Source organism: Meriones unguiculatus, chromosome 3, assembly GCF_030254825.1.
Source record: "Meriones unguiculatus strain TT.TT164.6M chromosome 3, Bangor_MerUng_6.1, whole genome shotgun sequence".
Taxonomy (NCBI): Eukaryota; Metazoa; Chordata; class Mammalia; order Rodentia; family Muridae; genus Meriones; species Meriones unguiculatus.
The window spans coordinates 4,403,268-4,427,237 of NC_083351.1; the positions used below are offsets into that span (position 1 = coordinate 4,403,268).

The 23,970-nt window shown below is 51.0% G+C and overlaps 1 protein-coding gene across 18 annotated transcripts in view; it reads left to right on the top strand.

The window, feature by feature from the left end:
- Camta1 (calmodulin binding transcription activator 1) overlaps positions 1–23,970 on the top strand; it is a 792,350-nt gene that overhangs the window by 273,962 nt on the left and 494,418 nt on the right. For 14 of the 18 annotated variants that reach the window (XM_060379005.1, XM_060378998.1, XM_060379000.1 and 11 more), the window contains one exon: positions 1,288–1,355. The exons of the other annotated variants lie outside the window; for them this stretch is intronic. In XM_060379005.1, the coding sequence (XP_060234988.1) occupies positions 1,288–1,355 (68 nt within the window). The remainder of the gene's footprint in view (positions 1–1,287; positions 1,356–23,970) is intronic. 18 annotated transcript variants of the gene reach the window in all.

Consider the following 23,970-nt stretch of genomic DNA (forward strand, 5'->3'; position numbering starts at 1 on the left):
GGCTTGGGGATGACAGCACTGTGGGCTCATTCTTCTGTTAGCCAAAAATCGATGAGAGGAACTTGGACAAGGAAGCAGTCGTTTCTGTCATCACCTGCTGTTCCCCGAGTTCTTGCTGTGAGGTGCAGTCTTCTAGGCTGTGGTGGCATGGGCTCTTACTTCCAAAGGATGTGGCAATGGCCATTTATTATCACAGAAGGTCTTGGTCTTTACTGGCCCTGGTGGTCTTCATGGCACAGCAGGTATCTCTGCCCGTAACTGTATATTGGATGGTGAGAGTGTCTATTCCTTCTCCTCTAAGGCTACTGGTCACAGGGGTCAGATGCAGGTGTCCAAGCCTAAGGGGCTGATGGCCTCTGGACAGACAGTTACTGTACTCTAAGACATTCAGGGGAACTCGGCTGCAGTGAGAGATGAGGGGGCCCAACCCCCATGTTCCGCAGCAGCATCTCTGTGTCATATTGCCACCCAGTTAAGGGAAGTGTGTACCAACCCAACCTTAATTAACTTACAATCCCAGACAATTTCGTGTTAGCAGATCTGTTGTGATCTGGAGGGAACGGGCCTTGTCATGCCTGAGAAACGGGATAGTGAGTTACTCTGGTGCCTCTTGCTGGCTTCTTGTGGAAATTATTAATAAATCAGTAATTCTACCTGTGATGCTGTTGTTGTCTTTATAAATTTTTAATTTACCTTCAGGTGCTCACATTTTCTCAATCTTTGCCTGCAACTCAGCTGCCTTGGCTCTTCTCTGAGGCTCTGCTCAATAGATCAAGTTAACAGTGGGACAGGCTCTGTCTGTCTGTCTGTCTGTCTCTCTGTCTCGGTCTCTCTGTCTCTCTGTGATTCGGCTCCAGGGTGGGGTTGGGAGTCAAGCTGAGAGGATGCAGCTCTTTGGTGAGGAAGCTGAAAGACCTCCAGTTCCAGAGAAGCGGAGTGGCGGCCGAGACCTGTTGGCGTGTGTCTCCCTCCCTCAGATGAATGGCATTTGGGATCTCAAAGGGTTTCTGATGTTTTCTTTCCACAGAGAAATATTTTTGTCCTTGCTACTGACTCCTCTTTTGAAACCCAGGCTTTGATGGTGATTGTGTAGCTGGTTGTGTGGAAAGGACTCAGGGAATCAAAAGAGAAGCTGTGTCCAGGTAAACATTTTTCTAGAAGTGTCCAAGCTCCAGCCTGGCCAAGATGCACAGCAGCCGGGGGGGAAAATAACAACATTTTTTTTCTTCTTCTCAGGGTCCAACATGAACTAATCGTTATCATTATCTTTTTATTCTTCTGTTTCAGGAAATTGCGGCTTATTTAATAACATTTGAGAAACACGAAGAATGGCTAACCACATCCCCTAAGACAAGGTAATGTTCCAGCTCTCACAGTTTTCCAACTTTCTATGCTGAGAAGAGATGATTGGCTTTCGTGGATTACAAGATTCAGCCACTCAATGCAGGGTAACGACTTGACGGCGCCATGTTGTGCCCAATGGCCTGTGAAGGGGAGCACTCATTAATTGGTCCAAGACGGTGGTGGTGAACGCAATGAGAAGGATTAGATGCCAGGCAACAGCTGCCGGGGCTTTTCACAGGAAGGCTCTGGGCTCCAGCCTTCAGGCAGGCACTCAGAAACTTATCAGACAGGTGCGGGGCAGGGGGCAGTTTATTCTGGGAAGGTGCCCGCCTGCCACCGCAGCATACACTTTCTAGAAAGGAAAACTAAGTTAGCTGCGGCTTGGATCTCAGCGTGTTTTATACTCTGGTAAAGCCGGGTTACTCTTGATTGCCGGGAGGAAGAGCTCCCAAATCAGAAGCAATGGCTAAATATTAGGCAGTAAATGTCCTTGAACCCACTAACTGCCACAAACACTTAACTTCTCCTGCCACCTGGGACTGGAGGGAATTGGTGAAAATATAGCTGACCTGAGTCCTGTGCATGGAAGTGATGTTATTATAGGCGAAAGATGGTGATCCTGGGATTTGGGGCTCACTTTAAAGACAGCTTCTTACTTCCTGCCCAACTCTTTAAGTTTTTATTTTTGATACGTTTCATGCTAAATCATCAGAGATCTGCGGCCAGTCTCTTCCAATTGCTACGGCATTTCTATTAGCAGTGACAGGGCCAGGAGCTTTTGATAGCTGGAAGGTGGCTTGCAGGGCACTGGCTCAGTCCAAGAGGTGGAATTCTCAGCCTGCGACACACGGACAGGGACAAAAGTCTTCAGCATTTGTCAACTGGAAGCAGGATTAGAAGAAGATGGCTTCTCTGCATGCTTGGTCTCGAGTTAGGCCCATCTGTCCCCCTGAGCTGTGGAGGAATGAGTTCTGGCTTTTGGAACATTCCCTCATGCGACAGGGTGTATTCATTCATTTTCTTGTTTCTGTGACAAAACACCTGACAAAAACACACCTTCAGGAAACAAACGCTCATTTTGGCTCAAGGCTTGAGGCTGAACAGTTGATCAGGGAAAGGAAGGCCTGATGGCAGGGTGAGCTGCTGGCCACAATGAGGTTCTAGTCAGGACGCAGAAGGAGCTGCCTGCTGACGCTCAGCTCATGGCCCCTTTTCATCAGTCCAGGGTTGAAGCCCTTGGGGTGTGCCTCCCACAGTTCAGCTGCGCCCTCCCTCCTCCACCAAGTTAATGTGGGAGCATGGTAACGGTTACCCCAGAGCGTTTTCTCTTAGGTAATTCTAGATTCTTCCATGTTAACAACATTAGCCATCACGCTCCTTGAATCCAAGTTGGAGGAAACAACCATTTCTGAGCCTGAGCGAAGGACTCCAGAACATGGCGGGTTTTAAACGCACATACTGGTGCACTCACACATGCGCACACACATGTGTGCTGTGACCACCGTGCTTTAGAACGTTGCAAGGCTGGAGTTTTCTCTCATATTTTAGCCCAGGTATTTGGGGATCAATTGAAAAAAGGTTGGCACTTCTGGTCACACAGGACTCAGTGGCTTTGGGGTCTAATGGATAAAGACTTCTTGTCGTGGGGTATAGGGACATGAGAGGCAGGAGAAGGAATAAAAGATTCAGATTAATTTTTGAGGCTTGTTTCTGTCACTCAGTAGTATTTGTGACAGTGGTATGAAAAATCTCTTAAGCTCCTTAAAAGCACGTTGCTCCTTCCTTCTTTCCTTCCCTTTCTTCCTTCTTCTCTTTTTCCCTCCCTCCTCTCTCTCTGCCTCTCCTCCCTCAGTTGCCCAAGTGTTAGGATTTCAGGTGTGTACCACCATGCCCAGCCTCCACCTTCCTTTTGTCTCCATTAGAAAGTAGACCTCCTATCCAGACTGTCTTCCCCTGTCATCAAGAGCGTCTCAGGGGAGATAACGCCTGGGCCCCGCTGTGCAGGAGTGAGTGGCCATGTCCCTCACAGGCCATGTCCCTCACTGCTGTCTGTGAGCCCCGTCCCCCAGCCTGCCGGAGGCACCAGGCACTGAGTGGAATTCCTTTAGGCTCCGGGAGCCTGCATTTCTTTCCTCCAGACAGAGCGAAGAGGCAGACGCCTGTTACCTTCTCCTGCTTATGCTTGAAAGCTTCTAGTCCCAGGAGAAGGACGAGTTGCCCTGGTTGTTCAAGGACCTTCCTAAATTAGTTGTTGAGTTGAGTTTGGATCCCCTCCCCCACCGTCTCCAGTATTGAAATTAATTGGTGCGGTTAACTGCTGAGTTCCTGCAAACCAGCCTCCTGATATTAAGGAATTAATGGCACCAATACTCTGCTGAATGGGAAGGCAATACAAGTTCTGTTTGCAGCTACTGTTAATTTCATTTTAGAAAATTAATAAGAATGAATTGCACCGTTGACATTTATAGAGTTTGCTAATAAAATGATACATTGTTTGTGTGGAAGAATCCTTATTAAATTAATTGTTGTAATCAGTCCACATATAGATGTTGGTATAGGAACTGCGGAGGGACCCATGCTGTCTCGGAGGTTTGCTGGGGGCCCTTGGGATAAATACCGCTCTTGCTCAAATCTCGCCCTAATTCTAGAGAAGGCCCTGGAAGCCCCTCGCACCTGTTCATAATGAGGTGCGTTTCAAGGATGCCCAGGGCTGGGGCCTCAGGGTCGCGTGTGGCCGCCACGGGGCTGAATGAGGAATGCTCAGGACTGTATTGTCTTATAAGGAGCTGGGAGCCTGAAAACTCAACCTTGGGGGCGTCTTTCCTTGGAACTTGCTGTGTGCGCAGCAGGGTTAGAATATCATTTGGAGCCTGCAGGGGCTCCACCCTCCCTGCGCTGCCAGGAGGATTTATGATCTCGGAGTAGAGTCCTCCCTCTGTCTGGAGTGTTACCCCACTCCTCCTTCAGTCGCTGGTGCAGGTGTCCCCTTGTCCTGTGAGGTTGTTCCGAACACTGCCCACACCCATCCAGATAAGCCCCGAGCCTCTTCCTGTGCTGCTTCTCAGAGGGCTTGGGGCCATTTCACAGTTCTTCTGTTTAGTTTGGTTATTCCTTATCTGACTCCACCTGTGTGTGAATGGAAATATTTTCAACTGGGTTTGCTCTTGGGTAACCCACGTGCCTGGATCGTTCCCTCCATGGGCACTTGTGGGAGGAGCGGGGACGGGGAGAAGCGGAGCTCTGAGCCCTGGTCCTCCTCCACGTTACTCCTTCTGGCAGATCCAGCCTCGGGATGGGCCAGCACACCAGCTCTGCACTCCTCAACGGTTGCTGTGGGCTCGGCACCGTGTCTTAAAATCTCCACCACGCCGGCTAAAGAGGCTAAAGAGGTGGCTCAGAGGCTAAGCGCACTTTCTGTTTCTCCACAGGATGCCAGTTCGGTACCAGCATCCACACTGGGTTGACTCACAACCGCCTGTAATTATAGCTCCAGAGGAGGTGACATTACCCCGTGCCCCCACCCCCAGTCTGAATGTCTGTACCACTGCACTTCCAGGCAGGCAAGGGCTGCAAGGCTACAGGGACTTCCCAGGCCTAAGGTCTAGAACTGGGTTTAGAAGCCAGGAACATAGCACTTCATTGACTGTCAACACAGTCCATGGTGACAGGGAGTAAGAAAGCCGCTCGGGAGTCATTCTGCTGCTCCTCAGTGGCAGCCGGAGATGCAGGTGCCAGTTAGGGCCTCCCTCTGGGGGCCAGGGTGGTGGACTGTGCCAGCCAGGTGGCCTCCTGAGCGGTTTTTGGGCTGGATTCCCCCATCCTCACTCTGAGGTACAGGGAGCGCTGGACCAACACGGTGGGAACACACACACAGCATAGGATGGGGATACACCCAGCAGAGCACAACTTAGAAATCCTGGTTAATTTATTTCCAAGCCAGGATGGGCGGGGCCTAGGGTGGGCAGGGCCTAGGATCTAAGTGAGAATCCCGGGATTTCCAGGGAATACTATTTATGCCCGAGAGAAGGGTGCTGGAAACACCATCAGTTTTCTAATTAATTAATTGGATTGAGATAGATGGCACCTTCACATCAACACATAGGGGTCTAGTAATACAATTTTTCTGTAATGAACAGTAAATGCTTTCAGTCAGTAAGTAGTAAAACTCTGAGGAGGAAGAGGGAAGGCAGAGAGAGCAGAGAGGCAACCAGCAGCAGGAAAATGTGGAGGCTCAGCGTGATCCTCTTATCTTTTCAGGTTTTCTTGACCTCAGGCTCTGCTCTTGCTTGCCCCTAGTGGTGGGTGGACGTTTCATCTTGGCTGAGCTTCCTTCCATAGAGAGCACTGGTGAGGAACCTCAGGGGCCCTCTGGATCCATCCCTGTCTTGGTGGTCCTCCCCCTCTCTCCCTGAGTCACACCCTGATGTCTTTGGTTCTCCCAAGCACTGCTTCACTCTCAAAGAGCCAGCTCAGCCCAGTTCCTCCTTGCGTTTCTTCTTGGTCCCCCGACTCCTGAGTGGTCATGCAACGGGCCTCTTCTGTGAGCTATGTTCCCCTCTGCTTTCTGTAGGCTCAGAACTCACCACTCTCATCAAGTGCAGGGCGCCGAGATCTCTCCGGAGTGCTCCCGCTCCGGCTGTGCTCCTTTGCCATCAACTTTCCTATCAGCCGTGTCCTGCATCAGATCCGACTTGAGAGGCTTGGAGACGTCCCAGGAGACAAGGTTCATATTCATGAGGGTTGCTTCCCAGTCTCAACCTGCTCCACTCAGTTTATAGCCCTGACTGGCTGGAGGAGGCTTCCCTGCCCCCAACCTCTATCATGTTCCTTGCCCCCATCTGTGCCTTTACTCTGCCTCAGGCCTCATTTCTCACATCCAAGCAAGGCTGTCTCTGATGGATACCTCCCTTGGGCCTGGCAACTGCCCCAAGCTCACCTTCTCATCAGTTTGCTAAGGCTCCCTTTGCTTGTGCCAGTGGCTCAACAGTCTGTCTGTCCAGAGCTTTAGGTTTTCCAGTGGGAAGGCAATTTCCCAAGGACCAGGTCAGGCTGCCTCTTTGGTTTTCTAACAGCCGTGACTGAGGCGGCATCACTGACAGGAGGGTTCGCAGTGTGTTATAGAACAGGCGTGTTGCTTGGAGGAGGAGACCTGAACGTCGGGGCCCGAGAGTGTGGTCTGCCTGGGAGCGGAGGACTTGGGATTCTGCTGGGTCCTGTGAAGTTGGTGTTGCTGGCACAGGTCCAGTGTAAGTGACCCAGGGGAATGACACACTTTGAGCATCAGGTCTTTGGGTTAGGTGGGTAGTGGTGAACTCATTCCTGGTGAGAGTGCTCAGGTGAGCAGAAGAGAATGGGAAAAGTAACACAGATTCCGCAGGGATGCTCCAAAGTTCTGGGACTAGTAAGGTGCAGAAAGATGATTCTTTCAGTGACATGGCAAAGTACAAAGGGGCAAATGCCTCTGCTTGCATGAGGCACATAGAAAAGTCAAACTGAGGGGACAGAAAGATGCCTGATTTCCTCAGTCTGGGGCTTGATGCTTAAGGAACAGGGTTTTGGCTGGAGAAGAGGAAAAAAATGTCTTGGAGATAGACTGCAGTGGCAGCTGTACAAGGTCTGATGCCTAAATGCACTTGATGTCCTAAAATGGCTCAAACAGTGACTTTGCATCGCATGTGAACTTTGACACTGTTGTTGGTTTCTGATGAGGTTGGGGTGCTTCTGTGTGTGCAGGGGAGGGGTTGGCACCAGTTTGGGAGGGTGTTCTGTCACCCAGGTATTGTGTGAACAAATGTCTATCCACTCCAGACAGGTCACGGAGGGCAGACTAATGAAGCAACCCCACCCTTGTCTAGCTTCATGAACCAATGACTGTATGGAGTTACTTGGAAAAACATGGCTGACTCAGGGGAAGCCGCAGCACTGAAAAGCCCATGCACGGATGATGCTCACAGAACTTAAGTCCCTAGAGCTCCCTGAACGGCTTGCAGGCAGCTGGGCTGGGGGAGACTCTCCTCGGCAATTGATACTGCTTATATAAGCCCAAGATTATATAAGCAGTTGCCTGCAGGTCTTACAACTTTTAGGATTGTCATAAGCCTTGTGAGTTTTGTTTAGTTCCTGAGACTTGTGTGTTTCCCTCCTCCCTCCAGCAGCGGATGTTTCAATTCTGATTGAACAACCACACAACAGCAGGCTAGCTCAGGGATCCAGTTGAAGTGTAAATGGAAAAGTGTTCGTTCCAGTGTGATAACCTTTTCATTGCACCGGGATGGGGACCTGCTTCCCTTTGCCATGTCACAAACATCTGGACACAGTCCTCACACGTGAATGAACAAGAACAAACTATACCACTGTTAGCACTAGGGAGTCTGTGTTGGGGTGGGGCTTTCAGAACTCCAGGGAGCCCCCTCGCTGCCTGAGGCGCCTGTCCTCTGGGGTTGAGGAGTCAGCTGTGACCTAGATCCTGACAGGTCTGTGGTGCTGAGGGCCTCGCTAAGCCCTGGGTAGAAGTGGGTCTGTCCCGGAGCCTGGTCCTCTATGGGAATGACCAAATGCCAAATGAGGCAATGTGGAATTCACTCCCCTAGGAACCCCTTCAGGGTCTGTGCAAGTGGCCAAGGCAGAGGTAGAATCTTCCAGCTACCCAGCAGGGAAGGTCACTGCCTACGCCGGGCTCTGCTGAAGGTCTGGCGAGAGTCCTGTTTTCAGGTGTGCCTCACTGCTTGTGGAACTGGTGGCGATGGTGTGGGTGTGCGCATGCATGTGTGCATGTGTGTGTGTGTGTGTGTGTCTGTGTGCGCGCTTATTTGTGTATGTATATGTATCTGTGTGTGTATACATGTCTTGATGTGTGGGGGTATATGTGTGTACATGTGTCTCTGTATGTGTGTGTCTATGTATGTATATGTGTATTTTATGAGTGATCTTGGTATGAGAGCTGAGTGTTGGCTTCATCATATCCTCCTTTTTTTTTTTTTTTTTTTCTCAGAGCCAGGTCATGTCTCTAGTGTGTGCTGGAGACAATGAGGGCTGCATCTCTAGCCTCCTGGGGTCAGACAGTGGCCAGCTTTTGGCTCCTGTTGCCCCTGCTCCTTTATTATTTTAGCTTTCTTAACAATGTGTGAGCATCCGTGTGTCAGGAGTTCTAAGCTGTTGCTGAGGAGAACCAGCGTCTGGCCCACCCTCTGGCCCACTCCCACTTCTCCAGGTGGCCGCTTCTTCCTCTCCTGGTCCTGGGTCTTACCACAGATTAGCAGCTGTGGGGTCCACTCTTTCCTGATGTCACGGACATTATCTTCTGACTGTCCTGCACGCTTAGAGGGTATAACTCTGTGCTGGCCTTCCTTCCCAAGGCGTGCTTCTTGACAGGGATGGCACCCAGTTCTCCGTTCTCACTCATGCTTTGCTGTTGCCTGGAGTTCACTTCCAGGGAGCAGAGGGTGCCCCAGGGTCTGGAGGAGCTGCGATGTGTGTGAAGGTAGAGGTGTGAGGGTTCTAACAAACTGTAGTGCCGTAGCTTCCTTACCTCCCTTAGTGCAGCGCCTGCCTGGCCTTAGCAGAAGGGTGTGGTGTGGCCACTCCCAGGCCCACATCCTGGGGTTCAGGAAGCAGCCCCGGTCATTTCAGAGCTTATATGCGAGCTGAAGGTGACATCTTGGGCCTTTTTATCTTCACAGGGGTATGGCAGTGTCTGACTGGGGTTGCACATGTGTGTGGCGCTGCTCATGTGATGCTGCCTTCTGGGCCCCTTGGCAGCTAGGACAGGTTCTGAGAGCTGGCAAAGCTGCAGTGTAGTCATGCAGGCCCTTGGACACTGGCCTGCCCTGCCAGGGGTCGCTGACTCCTGGGCCACCTTTGTTGCCTATCAGGCTGTTCTCAGCATCTTCTCCCCGCCCCCTGCTGAACTAGAGCATCAGCCTTGTCTAGTGTCTCTGCAGTGAGTCTGCTCTGACATCTGTCGCGTGTCCCTGGACAGGGCTGACCTATAAACTGCTCCTGGGGCAGGGAAGTGGGCCTGGCCCTTGGGTTCGCTGCATGACAAAGCAGGACAGCCTGTCTCCACACACCCCTCGGCAACCTCTCGGTTCCCGTGTGGTGAGTCATTACCGAAGGTCTGGGCACTCTGGCCAGGTGATTTCCGTCCCCTCCCGTGGCCAGAAGGGGCTGCTGGCTTTGCTGTTCTTAGCTGGCCCACAGCCTTTTTGTTATGGTACAAAGTTCATACTGAACTCACTCCTGATTCTCAAGGCCTGTTGTGTGCGCCCCTTCCTCCATGGGCTTCACAGTGTGTGTCCTGCATATAAGCACACATTCTCTTCTATGCACATGCAGAAAAACACAGCACATGGACACGCACAGATTTCTGATACATGTGTGCTAGGTATATGCAAACATGAGTGCCCACACTCCATGATATAACACGACATGCACACACAAGCACCAATATCCAATACCCAATATATACATACAGAGCACACACATACAAACATGATCAGGTGTATATATGAAGACATTTTGTAGAATGCACATATACACAACACACATTTATACATGCTTACACACACACAAATGCCTGATATCTAATATGAACACACACAGTACACATATACACACATTGAAGCATGTGCTGACATGAGTACAAAAACATGCACACACAGCATAATATGCATCTGCATACAACACACATGTACATATGTGCAGACACAAGCACAAATACTCAATATGTGCTCATACACAGTACACCCATACTTAAATATGTATAGGCATGAATACACATGCATGCACACATTACAAATGTATACATAACACATATGCACACATACACATACATGTAAGCAAAATACATGTATAGGCACAAATATACAATACCCAATATATAAACACGCACAGAACACATGTATATGCGCATTCACAAATATACGACACCTACATGTACATACACATGCATGTACAGGAGGACACACACACGCACACACACCATACCCTTCCTGAGTTGATCACTCTTGTGGAAGAGGTGATTTCTGGGAAGGCATCGTTCTGTTCACACTTAACAAGGAGGAGTTTCCACAAGAACAGGAGAATTTCTACTAAAAGAAAAAGAATTCTGTCCTGGCTGCCTCTGGCCTCAGCTCTAGGAGAGAAAGGTGCTCCGGGGCAGGGCTGGCCCTGTGTCCTGGAGTAACACAGCCTGCAGGAGAAGCTGGCTGCGGCCCTGGAAGGCTCGGCGTGGCTCCTCAGCGTCCTCCGGCCTGTGGTCTATAGGGCCTAATGAGTCAGGTTGGTTTTTCTGTTTGGCAGTTTCTTAGGAACGGTGTTAGACTGTGGTGGAATGGATTTGTATGTGAACCAGCAGCTGGAGCTGAGACTGAGGTGTCGGCTCTGCGGGCTCGCTGCCAGGACGAGGGAAAGTTGTAGGGAAAGGCGATGAAATTATACGAAGAACACGCTCGGAGGAGTGGAAAGTGACGAGTCATTTAGATGTTAACTGCGCTGTGAACGTGCCATCCTCGCACATGTCACACAGGATCCGTTGTCTTCCGTTGTCACCGGACCCCGTGATACACTTGACCTCCAGGCTCTGTCCTCTGGTCTGAGGTGGACAGAGTCCGTCTGGGGGAAGAGGTATTGCCTTTACCCATCATTAAAAATGAGCCCCCTTTCTTCTGGAGCTGCAGGTTCTCACGTTGTCACCTCCGTGTGGCCATTGGCTGGTGTCCAGTCAGTCCTTTCAGCACCTACACTGTGCGCTGTGCTGGGCATTGGGATGGAACAATGGATAAGCCGCAGTGAATTCTAATATGTGGGATGGTGAGAGAGAGCGTGCAGGGAGAGGTGGTCCCCGAGCCACTGGAGGAGGGGACTGAGGACAGGCCACCATCCTGAGGCTGGGCATGGGTTAGGACCTGCTTGGAGGTGCACATGTGAACTTACACAGGAACGTTCATCACAGGAGAGCATGGTGGGATAGCAGCCGGGGGGTGGATGCATCCGGGGGATATAGGTGGAAGATGGGGGTTGGGAGGATAGAAAGTGGGGTGTAGGCTCACGGTGGAGAGTTTGAATGTGAGCAAGCATGAGGGCCTGAATCTGAATCCCAACACCCATGAAGAAGTTGGGCCTGGTGGCAAACACCTGCCGCCCCAGTGCTCCGGAGACAGGGGAATCCTGGGAGCTCACGGGCTAGTCATCTGGCTGAGTCAGCAAGATCCAGGTTCAGAGAGAACAAGTCTCAAACACTGTGGTGGAAAGAGGTCGAGGAAGACAGACAAGAGAATCAACCTACACACACACACACACACACACACACACACACACACACACACACAGAAAGGAGAAGAAAATAAGAACAATGAGTGAATGCCATAATACCATTGCCCTGCCGTCTCTGGAGATGGAGAAGTAGAGAAGGAGCTGGATGAGGTGGTACTAGAGAAATCAGGCGTCTGTGATGGTTGGGAAGTACCGTCTTCTTGACGATGTGTGGGAGATGGTGTGGGCTCACCTAAGCCGCTCCCGAAGCGGAAGGGTCAAGGAGAAGTATGGCGGGACAGGCACCCAGGGGCTCAGGTGTCACACCCGCTCAACTCACTGTCCCTTTGCCCTCTGTGACCCCAGTAACCTAGCCCTCCCTCCCTCTCTGCATGCTTGTCTTTTCGCATCATCCTGAGTGATGCCCAGGGCAGAGAAGGGTGTCCCGCACTGTGGACCTGGCTGGCGGAGACAGCCTTCCCCAGCGCATCCCTTGCTGAGCATGAGCCACTGATGGACAGCAGGGAGAATGCTTGGAAGACTTGGCTGGAAAGGCTGGCCTCACGCTGAGTTCTTCCCTCTTCACTGTACAGAATTCTACGGTGAGGGGATAGGATCTCCTGGTCCCTTTGTGAGAAGCAGTGTGGGTTGGCTTCTAAGAGGATTCTGGCCTTAGCTATATGATCCACTGCTGTCTGCCGGGGTTTTCCCATAGCTGCACTGTTTCTCTAGGGCCTAATTTCCTAAGCTGGTGCCAGAGGGTCTGTGAGGATCTGTGTGAGTTTCTCAGTTTATTAATTTTGCATTAAATAATAGTAAAGTTAATTGATGAATTATTCAATTTTCAGGTAAAATGGGATGATAAATATTCATAACTTATTTTATTAAGGGAATTTCCATTTCCTATGTCATTAAATCTAGATTAACGAAGGCTGATTTTAAATGAAGATTGAAAACAATTGTGCTTTGGAATTAATTTACTAAGTTAAGGTCATTGCATTGTGAGTTTACCCCCTGCCAGAAAGTTCGCTCTTTCCTCTGGCAATGGGTCTATTTCACAGAAATCACAGGACCTTTGGTTTGAAAATTTTCACCAGGTCTTCTGGGAGCTTCCCCCAGAGCCACACTGAGGAACACGGGATGAGGCAACATCATGAGATAGGCAGAGCTGGGGTTCCTTTCTTGCCTCAACTGTCGCTTTGAGCTATTTGTTATTTGTTCCCAGGCTGATATGTTAGCCCAGGCCAGATTGGAAGTGGGCAGAATCCCAGGAAAGAAGAGCACACGTGTGTGTGTGTGTGTGTGTGTCTCCCTCAACGTCTGTCTAAAAATAGCTGTACGGTTTCTCCACCAAGTTTTCTGGGGTGAGTGCAGGGATTTCCTAACCCATCAAAGCCTTCAGCACAGGGCAATGGCAGCTTCTGCTTGTATTTGTGTTTTCTAGCTCACTGGTTCCTTTTAGATCAGGTTTATCTTAACTTGCTAAGAGCACAGCCCTGCAAACGGGTGCTGAAGCCGTGTGGGCTGTTTCTGACTTTGCAAAGCCCATTGGAATCTAGGGTCTCAAGCCTTCATAGTTCTGAGGAGCAGGTAATGCCTGTGGGATATATTGGGCAAGAGAATAGGGCAATAGGGAGGAGGGGGAGATAAACAGAAATGGAGGGAGAGAAGGGGGAGAGGAGGAGAGAGAAGGGGAGGAGAGGGAAGGGAAGATTCTTCTTTGGAGATGGTGGAGTTGGCTCAGAAACGAGGCAGCAGGCTCAGTCTGCATTGCTTGCCTCAGGCTACACCACTAATTAAGCTACAGGAGTTGGGACTAGAGCCTAGGTCTTTCTGACTCTTATTGGGGTGCTTTTTGAAAACTTCAGTGTCTCTTTTAATGGTCTCAAATCTACTACCCCCCTACCTTCAGTGGCAGGGTACCCGGGAATGTTCAGACTCCTGTGGGCCAGGCTGTCTCCACCCTGCTGAGCTGTTCATTATAAATTTCCAGGAGGACTTGTTTGCTCTGCGGACACTGATCCTACACTAAGCCTTTGCGTCAGAGGAGGGCTCTGGGTGCTGACGCTCAGAACCCGATTTCCTGAAATTGTTCCTAATTGGCTTGGAAAGAGGCTTCCAGCAGGCAGGTGGCTTAATCTCCCGCCTTTCCAGTGTGGCTTGGGAGGCATGAGGATTAGTTCTGGTTTGGGAGACTGGGCTGGTTAATTTGGGAGTTAAGATCCAATCACTGCTGTACATGGAAGTGGCTGCCTCTGGGGAGAAATCTTGAGCCACCAGGGACAGCCTGTGACACGAGGGATGGTGGATGGCAAGTGGGTGTGGAAAGGAGGCACCAAAGTATAATCCCAGGATGTCTGGGTGTCTGTAAGCCTTTGTGGAGGGCCTGCTGTGAGCCTAGGGGTTTGGTGGGCGCTGTGGGTTGCTGTGGCGGAAGATGGCAGCATTGTCTGGAATCTACATGGGGAGTCAAGTCACACACACACACACGCACACACACACAAAGAAGTCTGTGATGTGGGGTGTGTGTGTGTGTGTGTGTGTGTGTGTGTGTGTGTGTGTGGTGTATATATGCATGAGCTGGAGAGAGAATGCAAAATAGGCCAGGATCAATCAGATGCAATTGATTTCATTGGAAAAACAGCACAGCAGCATTGGTAAGGGTGAGTTTCAATCAGAAGGTCACAAACTGTGCTGGGGGATGGTGTGCACTGAAGAGGCACAGAAGGAATGACATTTGGACTTTGCTCATCCTTAGCCCACAGGGAGCAGAGTAATTGGTGTCTTTGGCATAGTGATAAGGTTCTAGGAGTCCCGGGGTGCTTGGAGAGGGGCTGTAGGCCAGGGACTGCACAAAGAGCACTGGGAAGGAGGCCTGCTTTGGCCAGATGGCTTTTTTGTGCTTATGCTGATGAGAGGCTGGCAGGTCATGAGAAAGAAGCAAGGCTGACCTGGAGACTGGCACATTGCAATGCAAAGATACCCTTAAAGTGCAGATGTGGCACCCATTTGTTGATTGTGTACACAGGCCCTGGGGGTGAGAGGGTGCTGGGACCCAGAGGTGAAGAGAGCTCTCCACACCCGGACCTCTGCCCACAGTGGTCTGTTTAAAGGGCCCAGCCATCCTTGTGCCTCTGGGCTGCTTGGGGGGCATGGCTGGAAATGCTAGAAGGTCACCGTGATGGACTCCCATGTCACGCAGTGCTTCTCAGCCAGGTGGCTTCTTTGCTCTGCCAGAGTGCTTGACCGTGTTTGGGGTGGCATTTGGGTTGTCCTGACGGAAAAAGGCACGCTCCCGGCATCTGGTTGGTGAAGGCTTTGCTGCTCACAACCATCCTACGGTGTCCAGGACAGCCCTTTACAGCAGAGCATCACCAGGCCCCCGGTGACAATGGCACTCACAGTGAGACAGTCTACTCCAGAGTACGAAGTCCACAGAAAAGCTTATGTCAAGGGCCATGGTGGCCAGGAGCCAGACTCTTGACCTGAACCCCTGTTATGTCCATTCATTAGCAGGAAGTTGGCTTCACCATGCCTCAGTTTACTCTTTTGTATAGTAGAAAGGATGATGGTACTTAGAGCTCTGAGGAGGACGTGGGGGAGGTATGCCCAGCTCTTAGTGTGTACACTGGGTGTTGCTAAGTTTTAGTCTCTGGTGACTTGTTCAGAGTCCCCAGTTGCCCTGGGCTCTACACACACACACACACACACACACACACACACACACACACACACCAGAGAGAGAGATAGAGCTATGTTGCTCCTGCATTTTAGTTGTGGGCAATGATGGTCAAAGTCCCAAGTCATTGTCATATAATATATTAATTTTTCTCTCTCTTCCCCCTCTCTGTCTCATACTCCTTTCTCTCTCCATTCCCCATCAATGGTTGTGTAGCTCTTGCTGACCTGTAGCTCCCTAGGTAGCATAGGCTGCCCTTAGATAGATAGATAGATAGATAGATAGATAGATAGATAGATAGATAGAAGGGTCCTACTATGTTGCCTTGACTGGTCTGAACTGTCTATATAGACCAGGCTGGCCTCTGACTCACTGAGATCTGCCTGCCTCTGCCTCTTCAGTATTGAACTTCAAATTAAAAAAGTTAAGTTCATCTGTGTGTGCATTTGGATGGACGCACAGTGCCGTGTTACATGGATGTGGAAGGCAGCCCATGCAAGTCGGTTCAGTGCTTACGCCGTGTCTGTGCCTGTACGTAATTGTTAGGCTTGGTGGCAAGCACCTTCGCCTGCCGAGCCATCGTGCTAGCTCTGGCCTCTGCCTCCCCAGTGCTCAGAATCATATTCTTGACCACACATACATCTTTACTTGGATAATGGATGAGGTTCAGGGAGGAAAGAGAGGAAACCGAGAGCCTGGGTTCCAGGGTCTGTCAGGTGAGTGTGCAGAATGGGAGGAACTTGTCAAGGGAGGCAGATGGGCTCAGGAGGCTGAGCCAAGAGCCCCAGATAATTCCCTTTCTCCATCAAACATGCTCCTAATGACCGTTGAACCTTCAACGGTCTTCAAATCATCTCAAAGCTTGGTGACTTGGGTAGCATCTGCCATCCGTTCTCCATGCCTGCTGGGTAAGATCATTGGACACTTGAGTTACCACATCTACTTAGGTCCCCAAGGCTTCAGTGACCGTGTCCTTTCGGGCTACAGTCTCATCTTATGCCCCAGTGGAGTCCAGGTCGATTGCAAGCTCACTCACATAGGAGTGGTGGGATCAGATCCCCCAAGCTTGTCAGACTGGGGCCATGGCTTTTTGCTGGCTTGGACACCCTCGGTTCCCTGCTGATGTGGCCCTGGCAGCTGCCAGAGCCAGTTTCTTTGCCTGCCCTTCTCCCACTCTGCCCACTCTAGCTGCAGGCTCTTTCTCAGAAGGGAGCCTGTTGGAGCCTGTCCCTGTCAGGGGAAGGATCACACAGCCTGTAATCGAGGTGGGATGACAGGGGAGCCACTCAGATGCCACCTGCCATTGTGACACATTAGGAGAGATGCATCATGGGTAGAGCTGGCCCACAACCCACACTGAGCAAGCTTTCTTTTTCTAAAACTCAGTTTTCTTCTCTCATGCATGGGTGGATGGACGGGGCCTGGGGAGTTGGCTCAGCCATTGTTAAAGTGGCTGCTGTGTAGGCATGAAGAGCTGATTTCATCCCTAGAACACATTAAAAAAAAAAGCGTAGTCATGTGATCTTGGAACCCCTGTGGCGGCAAGGTGGGGGCAGGGAGATCTATAGCTGGGCAACTTAGCAACTCTGAGAGACCCTGTTTCAAAAATCAAAGTGGACGGTGCCTGAGGAACGACACTCAAGGCTGATCTCGGCTCTCTCCACATGTGTACATATGTAGCCTCACCTATGTTCATGACTTACAAGGATATGTGCTCATGCCTATGCGTGGCCACACACACACACACACACACACGCACACACTGCTTAGATGGATTCAGGGCGGCAAACATGCCTGTACCTCCAGTGCCCAAGACAGACATGGCCTGTCACCATCTTCCTGTGATCTGGAGCCAGCCTCAGAAGCCACCTACTGCTGCTGAGGAAGCCCATTTGCAGCCCCTGGGTGGTCTACAAAGAGGCAGTCTGCGGTTACTATGGTACCCAGACCACTAGTCAGATTGCTAGGTAAACGTGGCAGATGACTCATTTTTTCTGTTGGCCAGGGTGGAAGAGCTGCACCTTTAGAATTTGGGGACTGTGGTAGTCCCAGGCAGAACCAGTGGATGATCAGCAGGGTCAAGCTGGTGGGAGCAGGCTCAGCTCTGCCTCCTTTCCTCTTGGTTCTAACTGTGTAGATTCGGCCTCCGACACTCCTGCCTCTGGTGGGTTGGAGAGGGAGCCCGGTCATTGAGGAAATGAGCTGGCTGCAGCCTGAGGCGGTTCTGCTTCCAATTTATCTGACTTTCAAGTGATTCATTCGGTCCCTCCCTGGATCTTGCTCCTGGACTTAGGGTCATAGCTTAATTTGCTCAGGAAATCCTGATATGGCACAGGCTGGCTTCCAGGAGCCGCTGGGGGCACATGGCTAACAAGGAGCAGAGCACTTTTTCTGGGCCACGTATCCCTTTACCCTGACTGGTTAGGATTTCTACCCCCTTCCCCCTTTAAAACCTTCTTTTCCTGAAAGGCTGGAATTTTCAGAGGTAGTTTAAGAGACATCAATTTGCCTTTTTTTTTTTTTTTCCTTAGCCACCGGGCTTCAGGAAGAGTTGAGAAGCCAATAATTAATCCTTGCAACTGCTTATCCCCTGTGTTAGAAAATGACCTAGTGGCTGAATTGCCAGCCTGACCCAGTTCAGCTCCCTGCCTTGCAAGGCGTCCTTCAAACATGCCAGCTATGAATTATTCAGGCCTGCTGCAGGGGAGAGTGGGTGCCCTTCTTGTAACAGTTAATCAGCGGCCTGGGAGGCCCTTCACAGGCACACACAGATGCAACGCGCTCCCCCCAGGGGGCAGGTGAATGAGCATCCTTCAAAGTTGCGTTGGAATCTTGCAGTTCCAAGGAAGGAGGTTTGTACCCTCAGGATGACAGCCTTGTTCCTCCAGCTGGACTGAATCCTGCAGAATAGCTCTGGAATCAGTAGAAAATGGTCCCCAGGGTCCTTCCGGGAGACCCCATTCCCAATACACCCCAACAGTGGCGCTTTTTCTTACTTTCTCTCATAACCAGGACAGGTGGACCACTGCACAGGCGTACTGCCCTGCTGCCAGGGAAAAGCTGGGCTGGCTGGGGGAGTAGGAGATAGAGGACTCTGACTGACCTCTGGTTTTCCAGTCCAGCGGCAGCCCTCATCCCTGGACTAACCTCAGCCTTAGCATCTCTCTGACCCACTGACCTCTGACCCTCTGTGAACCTTTCCCACACACTGGGAGATCTAGAATGCCTCCCTCCATGCCCAGTTGACTACTGGTCTTAGTTTCTACCAGAACCTTCCTTTGCCCTGTGCCGTAACAAATGGGTTCTAGGGGGTTACAGAATAGGTAGGGCCTTTCCACTTCCCCTTTTCTTCCCCTTCCCCACTCCCTCCTCTTTCTCCCTTCCTTCATCTTCCCTTCTTCCCCCTTCATTCTCTCTTTCTCCCTGGTACTCCTCTCCTATCTCTGCCCCCTAGTTTCAGCTCCTCTTCCTTTCCCTTTTTCCCCTCCTTTCCCTCTGTCTTCCTTACCTCCCCTCTCTTTCCCTTCCCTTTCCCCTCAGGTACAAGCATGGCATACACCACCACCTTGCTTTTCTGGAGATTCCTCTTGGGAAGCAGAAAGCCTCTGAGCATTTCTGAGCAGGCAGTCTAGTGTTGTTTTAAGAAGGAAGCCTTTGGAGACAGGCCTGAGTGCCTCTCACCTCTGCCTGCTGTGTGCTGAGCAGACTGAGCATTTGATGACAGGTGAGCAGGGAATAAGACCCCTCATTCCTCTGAGTACCAGGCTTCCCTCTTCTCACTTACATCCCAGGGCTACAGTGCAGACCAAATGAGGCATGTGGAAAGGGATCAGGCTGGGAAGCAAGTTACTGCTGGCATTTTATGCCAGGAGGCTGGGGTTCTTATCTTCTGGCCCTTGCTGTGCTCCTCACTGGGGAGGCTATGCCAGGAGGCTGGGGTTCTTATCTTCTGGCCCTTGCTGTGCTCCTCACTGGGGAGGCTATGCCAGGAGGCTGGGATTCTTATCTTCTGGCCCTTGCTGTGCTCCTCACTGGGGAGGCTATGCCAGGAGGCTGGGGTTCTTATCTTCTGGCCCTTGCTGTGCTCCTCACTGGGGAGGCTATGCAGGGTACAGAGGCAGATGTACTTCAGGACTGTAGCACAGAGCTGGCTGCTGGGTTGTGCCTTTGCTCAGCTCTCGTGTATGTCTATTCAAAGCCACTCTCTTTTAGGATATTGGACCAGGCATCCCTTAGGGAAGCAGACTGACTATGTGACCGTGCATGGCTTGAGGAAGTAGATGGACTGTGTGCACCTCAAGGTTCACGGAAATAAGGCATCCATCTCTTGATTTGTTTCTTTGCTGCCTCAGACAGTTTGGTCCTGCCACCTCTTTCTCCCTGTAGCTTCTGACTACTTGGGTTGTGTCTTTCCCTACTTTACAAGGAAGATGGAGGCATGAATGGTCTACTCAAGGGAGCCTGGCTGAAAAGGAGCCTGGCTGTAGTCTAGCTTCCGATCTGACTTAGGAGCAAACATTCTTCCTTCTTGGGTTCTAGATCCCTCCTTCTTAAGTGACCAGCAGATGTCAGCTTTCGACGAACTTTAGAGATCGCCTCCTTCCCTTCCCCTGTCTTCTCCTTGGTTACTTCTTGTTGGTGGTGTGGTTAATTAAGACAGGGTCTTACAGTTTAGCCCAGTGTGGCCTTGAACTCACTGTCCTCTAGCAGTCTTCTGAGAGCTGGGAAGACAGGCCTGTGATGCCATGCTCAGCCTCCAGCTCCCACTGAACCTTGACACATGCTGGGCAGAGAGCACAGTCACACAATACTGAACTGTCCCTGTTGGCCCTGCGTCTCCAGGGGCTTTCTTTCCAGAATGGGGTGCTGTGGCTGCATGATCTGGTTCTGTTACCTATTTCGTAGCCTTGCTCCCTGGCAGAGGTTCTGCTTCTATGGCTGCCATATTGGGTGTATATTCCCTTTTTCCTCATGCTTCTCCCTTTGGCCCGTTGGTAGCAGCCTTCTTGGGGGGCCCTGTGTCTTCTCTCCTGGTCCCTACCCACCAGGCTCCTGGCTCTCTTCAGGGGAGCTTAGCCTAAGCCCACGAGGCAGCAACTTGCTGAAGTGCAGCGTGTGCAGATAAATTATTCAGTGAAACCCAGTCTAACTTTATTAAGCCCACAACCGTCCTTTTCTGTCAGAAGCCATAGACAGAGGCTGTGTCAGCTAAAACAGCTCCTGGGCTGAGGATCGTGGCTGGCTAAGGGCTGTGTGGACCTGGGGTGGGCTTTCCATGGCGTTGTTCTATGGTCCTTTTAAACAGAAGGGCTGGAGGGAGGAGCCAGCTGCGTGGAGGGGGTCAGGGTAGGGGTGGGAACAAATGCTGTCAGACTAAAGGATTGTGGACAAGTGGCTTCCAGTCAGAGCATCCAAGACCACAGAGAGAGATGGACAGACTGGGGCAAGAAGGCCTCACAGACAGGCCAGGCCAGTGCAGGCATATGCGTTCATGACATTAACAGTATAAGAGAGATTTTGTGGCATTTGAAGTGCTTTACAGATTCACTTCGATTCTAACTTGAAAACAACCTTCACAGGCCTCATCGTTAACCCTTAATGGCATTCCCTCCCATTAGTGATACGATTTATGCTTCAACACTGTAGCAGACCAGAAGATGTGCTGGCTTCCTGCATCCAAATCCCTGACATGAGGCCATGTTGATGCAGGAGATTTGCCTCTCCAGGCTTCTAGTCCAAGGCTATCTAGATCTTCATCAGTGACACTATTCCAGGGTGCTTGGCCTTGCAGCCATGCCATCTCTCCTCAATTTCTCATCTTCAGGGTTTACCCTGGTGCCTGCCTGTTACTCTCGCCTTGGTGGAGAGCTCTGGATCAAAGTCTCCTCAGAGAATTTGCAGAGTAGCCTTTGAACCTCACTACTGTGTGTGTGTGTGTGTGTGTGTGTGTATGTGTGTGTGTGTGTGTGTGTGTGTGTGTGTGTGTGTGTGAGCATTATGGATATTTAATGTATGTGCATATGTGTGGGTTCAGGTGCCTGTGTACGTGCTTGTGGAGGCCAGAGGAGCATGGGCAGGGTACTACTGTCTCACTTTATTTCTTTGAGGCAGGGTCTCTCACTGAACCGGGAGCTACACTGGTAGCCAGCAGGCCACAGTGATCCTGGTCCCACCCTCCACAGCATCACAGGCAAACGGTTGAGAAAACTTGGCTTTTCATGTGGGTTCTGAAGAATCCAAACTCTGTTCCTCATGCTTGCACAGCGAACGCTCTCACCCACCCAGCCATCTCTCCAGGCCCATTTTCTGGCTTTTGTGTGTGTGGTTTTTTTCCTAGAGAAGCTCTCTGTTCTGTGTCTCAGCCCTCTGGGGCCTATGAAGGCTTTGGGTGAGTAGTTCCATCAGCATTGCCGCCAGGGTGCTTTCTTACAGAGGCGCGTTCCTCAGGCCTGGGGCGAGTGCTGACTCATGTGGCCGGCCCAGCCTCAAAGCTTCCCACACTCTGATCTCTCCTGAGGGACTTGACCACCTCTGGAGGAGGGGAGGATAGCCTGTCACTTAGGGTGGGGACAGGACTAAGGGCATGCAGAATGGATAGTGCCAGGATGACAGCCCATTTTGCCTGAGGTTTACCTCAGAGGTCAGAGCTGCTTCTCACTGTATCTCTGCGTATGATTTGAAGTTCTTGGCTATTGTGAATGTCCTCTTCTGGGTATCAGATAACTATGTTTTGCTTGCTTGTGCAAACATGCACTGAGCAGCACAAGAGGGGACTGTGTTCATGTGTCAGGGGTGAAGGCAGGGACCTGATGGAGGGCAGGGACCCTGGGGGGAGCTTGCTGTACAGATTACAGAGCAAAGAGCCACCTTAGGACATGGATGAGCAGACTCCGGAGCCCAGCCTTATGCTGAGGAGTAGAGGTAGGGGGAGCCATAGGGGTGTGGTGGGGGAGTTGGTGTTCAGGGGTGCAGAGCACTGTGTGGAATGAAAAGTGGTTTGCTAAGTCAGAAACTCCTGTGTTTCCCAGATACTCCCTGGTTCACAGGCACCCTGGGGTCTGAAGCTCAGCCATTGCCTGTTTGACAGAGCTCTTAAAGGACCCCTAATGTCAGTTCAAATTTCAGGAATTAAAGGATTAAACGCCTTCTGTTTCCTCCAAGGATTTGCTAGCACTTGATCCTTTTCATTAAAAGGACTCCATTGGCTCAAGCTCCCTCCAAACCAAATCCCGAACTCCTGTGAGGCTGTGGGAACTCCACCTTTCTCTCTGTCCCCCTGGCATCTCAGGCTGAGACTAGTTCAGTGCAGAAACCGGGAAGCCAAAGCTTCCAACAGAAGGGAGATGCAGATGAGGGCCCCAGCCTCCCATCCTTGCTATTTTCCAGAACCAGCAGGGGCCTAGGCGAAGCAATCAGCAGAATCAACCGCCCATCAATCAAGGTGGCCATCTTTAACACACAGCAGGCAGCTGTGTGTATGGCACAAGGAAGGGGCTTGAAGGACCCCACAACAGGAAACTGGCATTCCTGCACTCGCACCTTTGGGGAGGGGGGAGGGGCCTGATGCACACCAAGTCACCAGTGTGACCTTTTCTAAATTCCTTTAAGCAGGGTCCTTAGCGAGTGCCACCGTGGTACTCCAGGCTTACTGCCCCCAGGGGGACCCTCTCCCCCAAAGAATGCTAAATCAGCCATCTCCCTTTCTAACCTGGGTCTGTCAGAACAGCTCCCACGAAGGATGCTGAAAAAAAGGAGCCTTTCTGCCCTCCACGGGGTGGAGACAAGAGAACATGCCACCAACATTTATAAGTAGATATGTGGACCGAGTGTCGGGAAGCATGGCTCTCTGGCATCAAGGTTATCCTGGAATTTGTCACAAAGGAAATAGGGCCAGACAGGGACCAAAGGAATAGAAAATGTTCCAAGTAACACCTTTGTCTAGAAAAGCTAATGAGGATAAAGAGTCAACAATTAGGCTCCATACTTTTTGATACCCTGAGTCCCTATTACCACGTTAAAAAAAAATCTACAGGCAGTCAACATGGATGAGAACTAACTTCTGAGGTAAAGTTATAAAACTTCAGAAACAAATGTTAAAGCAATTTCAGTGTGTTGGAGTAGGCCCATTGCCCTAGCAATCAAGAAGCTGAGGCAGGAGGATCAGAACTCAAGGCTGCCTTAGGAAGTAAGGTCCAGGCCAGCAATAAAACTCTGTCTCAATAAAACAGAGACGGGGGAAGACGGCTCAGTTGTGTCGTGCGGGCTTGCTGGGAAAGCAGGAGGGTCTGAGGTTGGGACTCCAGAACTCATGTAAAAAGTGCTGGGCACGTGTTGTAAGCCTGGCACCAGCGAAGGGCGGAGACAGCCAGATCCATGGGGCTAACTAGCCTGTCAGTTTAACCAATGGTGAACTCTGGGCTCCGTGAGAGACCCCATGTCACTGAATAGGTGGAGAATGATGGAGGAAGACCCCCAATAGCCACTGCTGGCCGCCCATGTGCACATACATACATGCACATTGTGTGGACAGACACACACACATGCATCCATATAATGCATAAATAAAGGAGAAAAGGGGCCTGCGGAGATGGCTCAGTGGTGAAGAGCGTGCTGCAGGACCGAAGTTTGGTTCCCAGCACTCACGCTAGGCAGTTCACAGCTGGTGCAACTCCAGCTCTCCAGCTTCGGGGACCCAA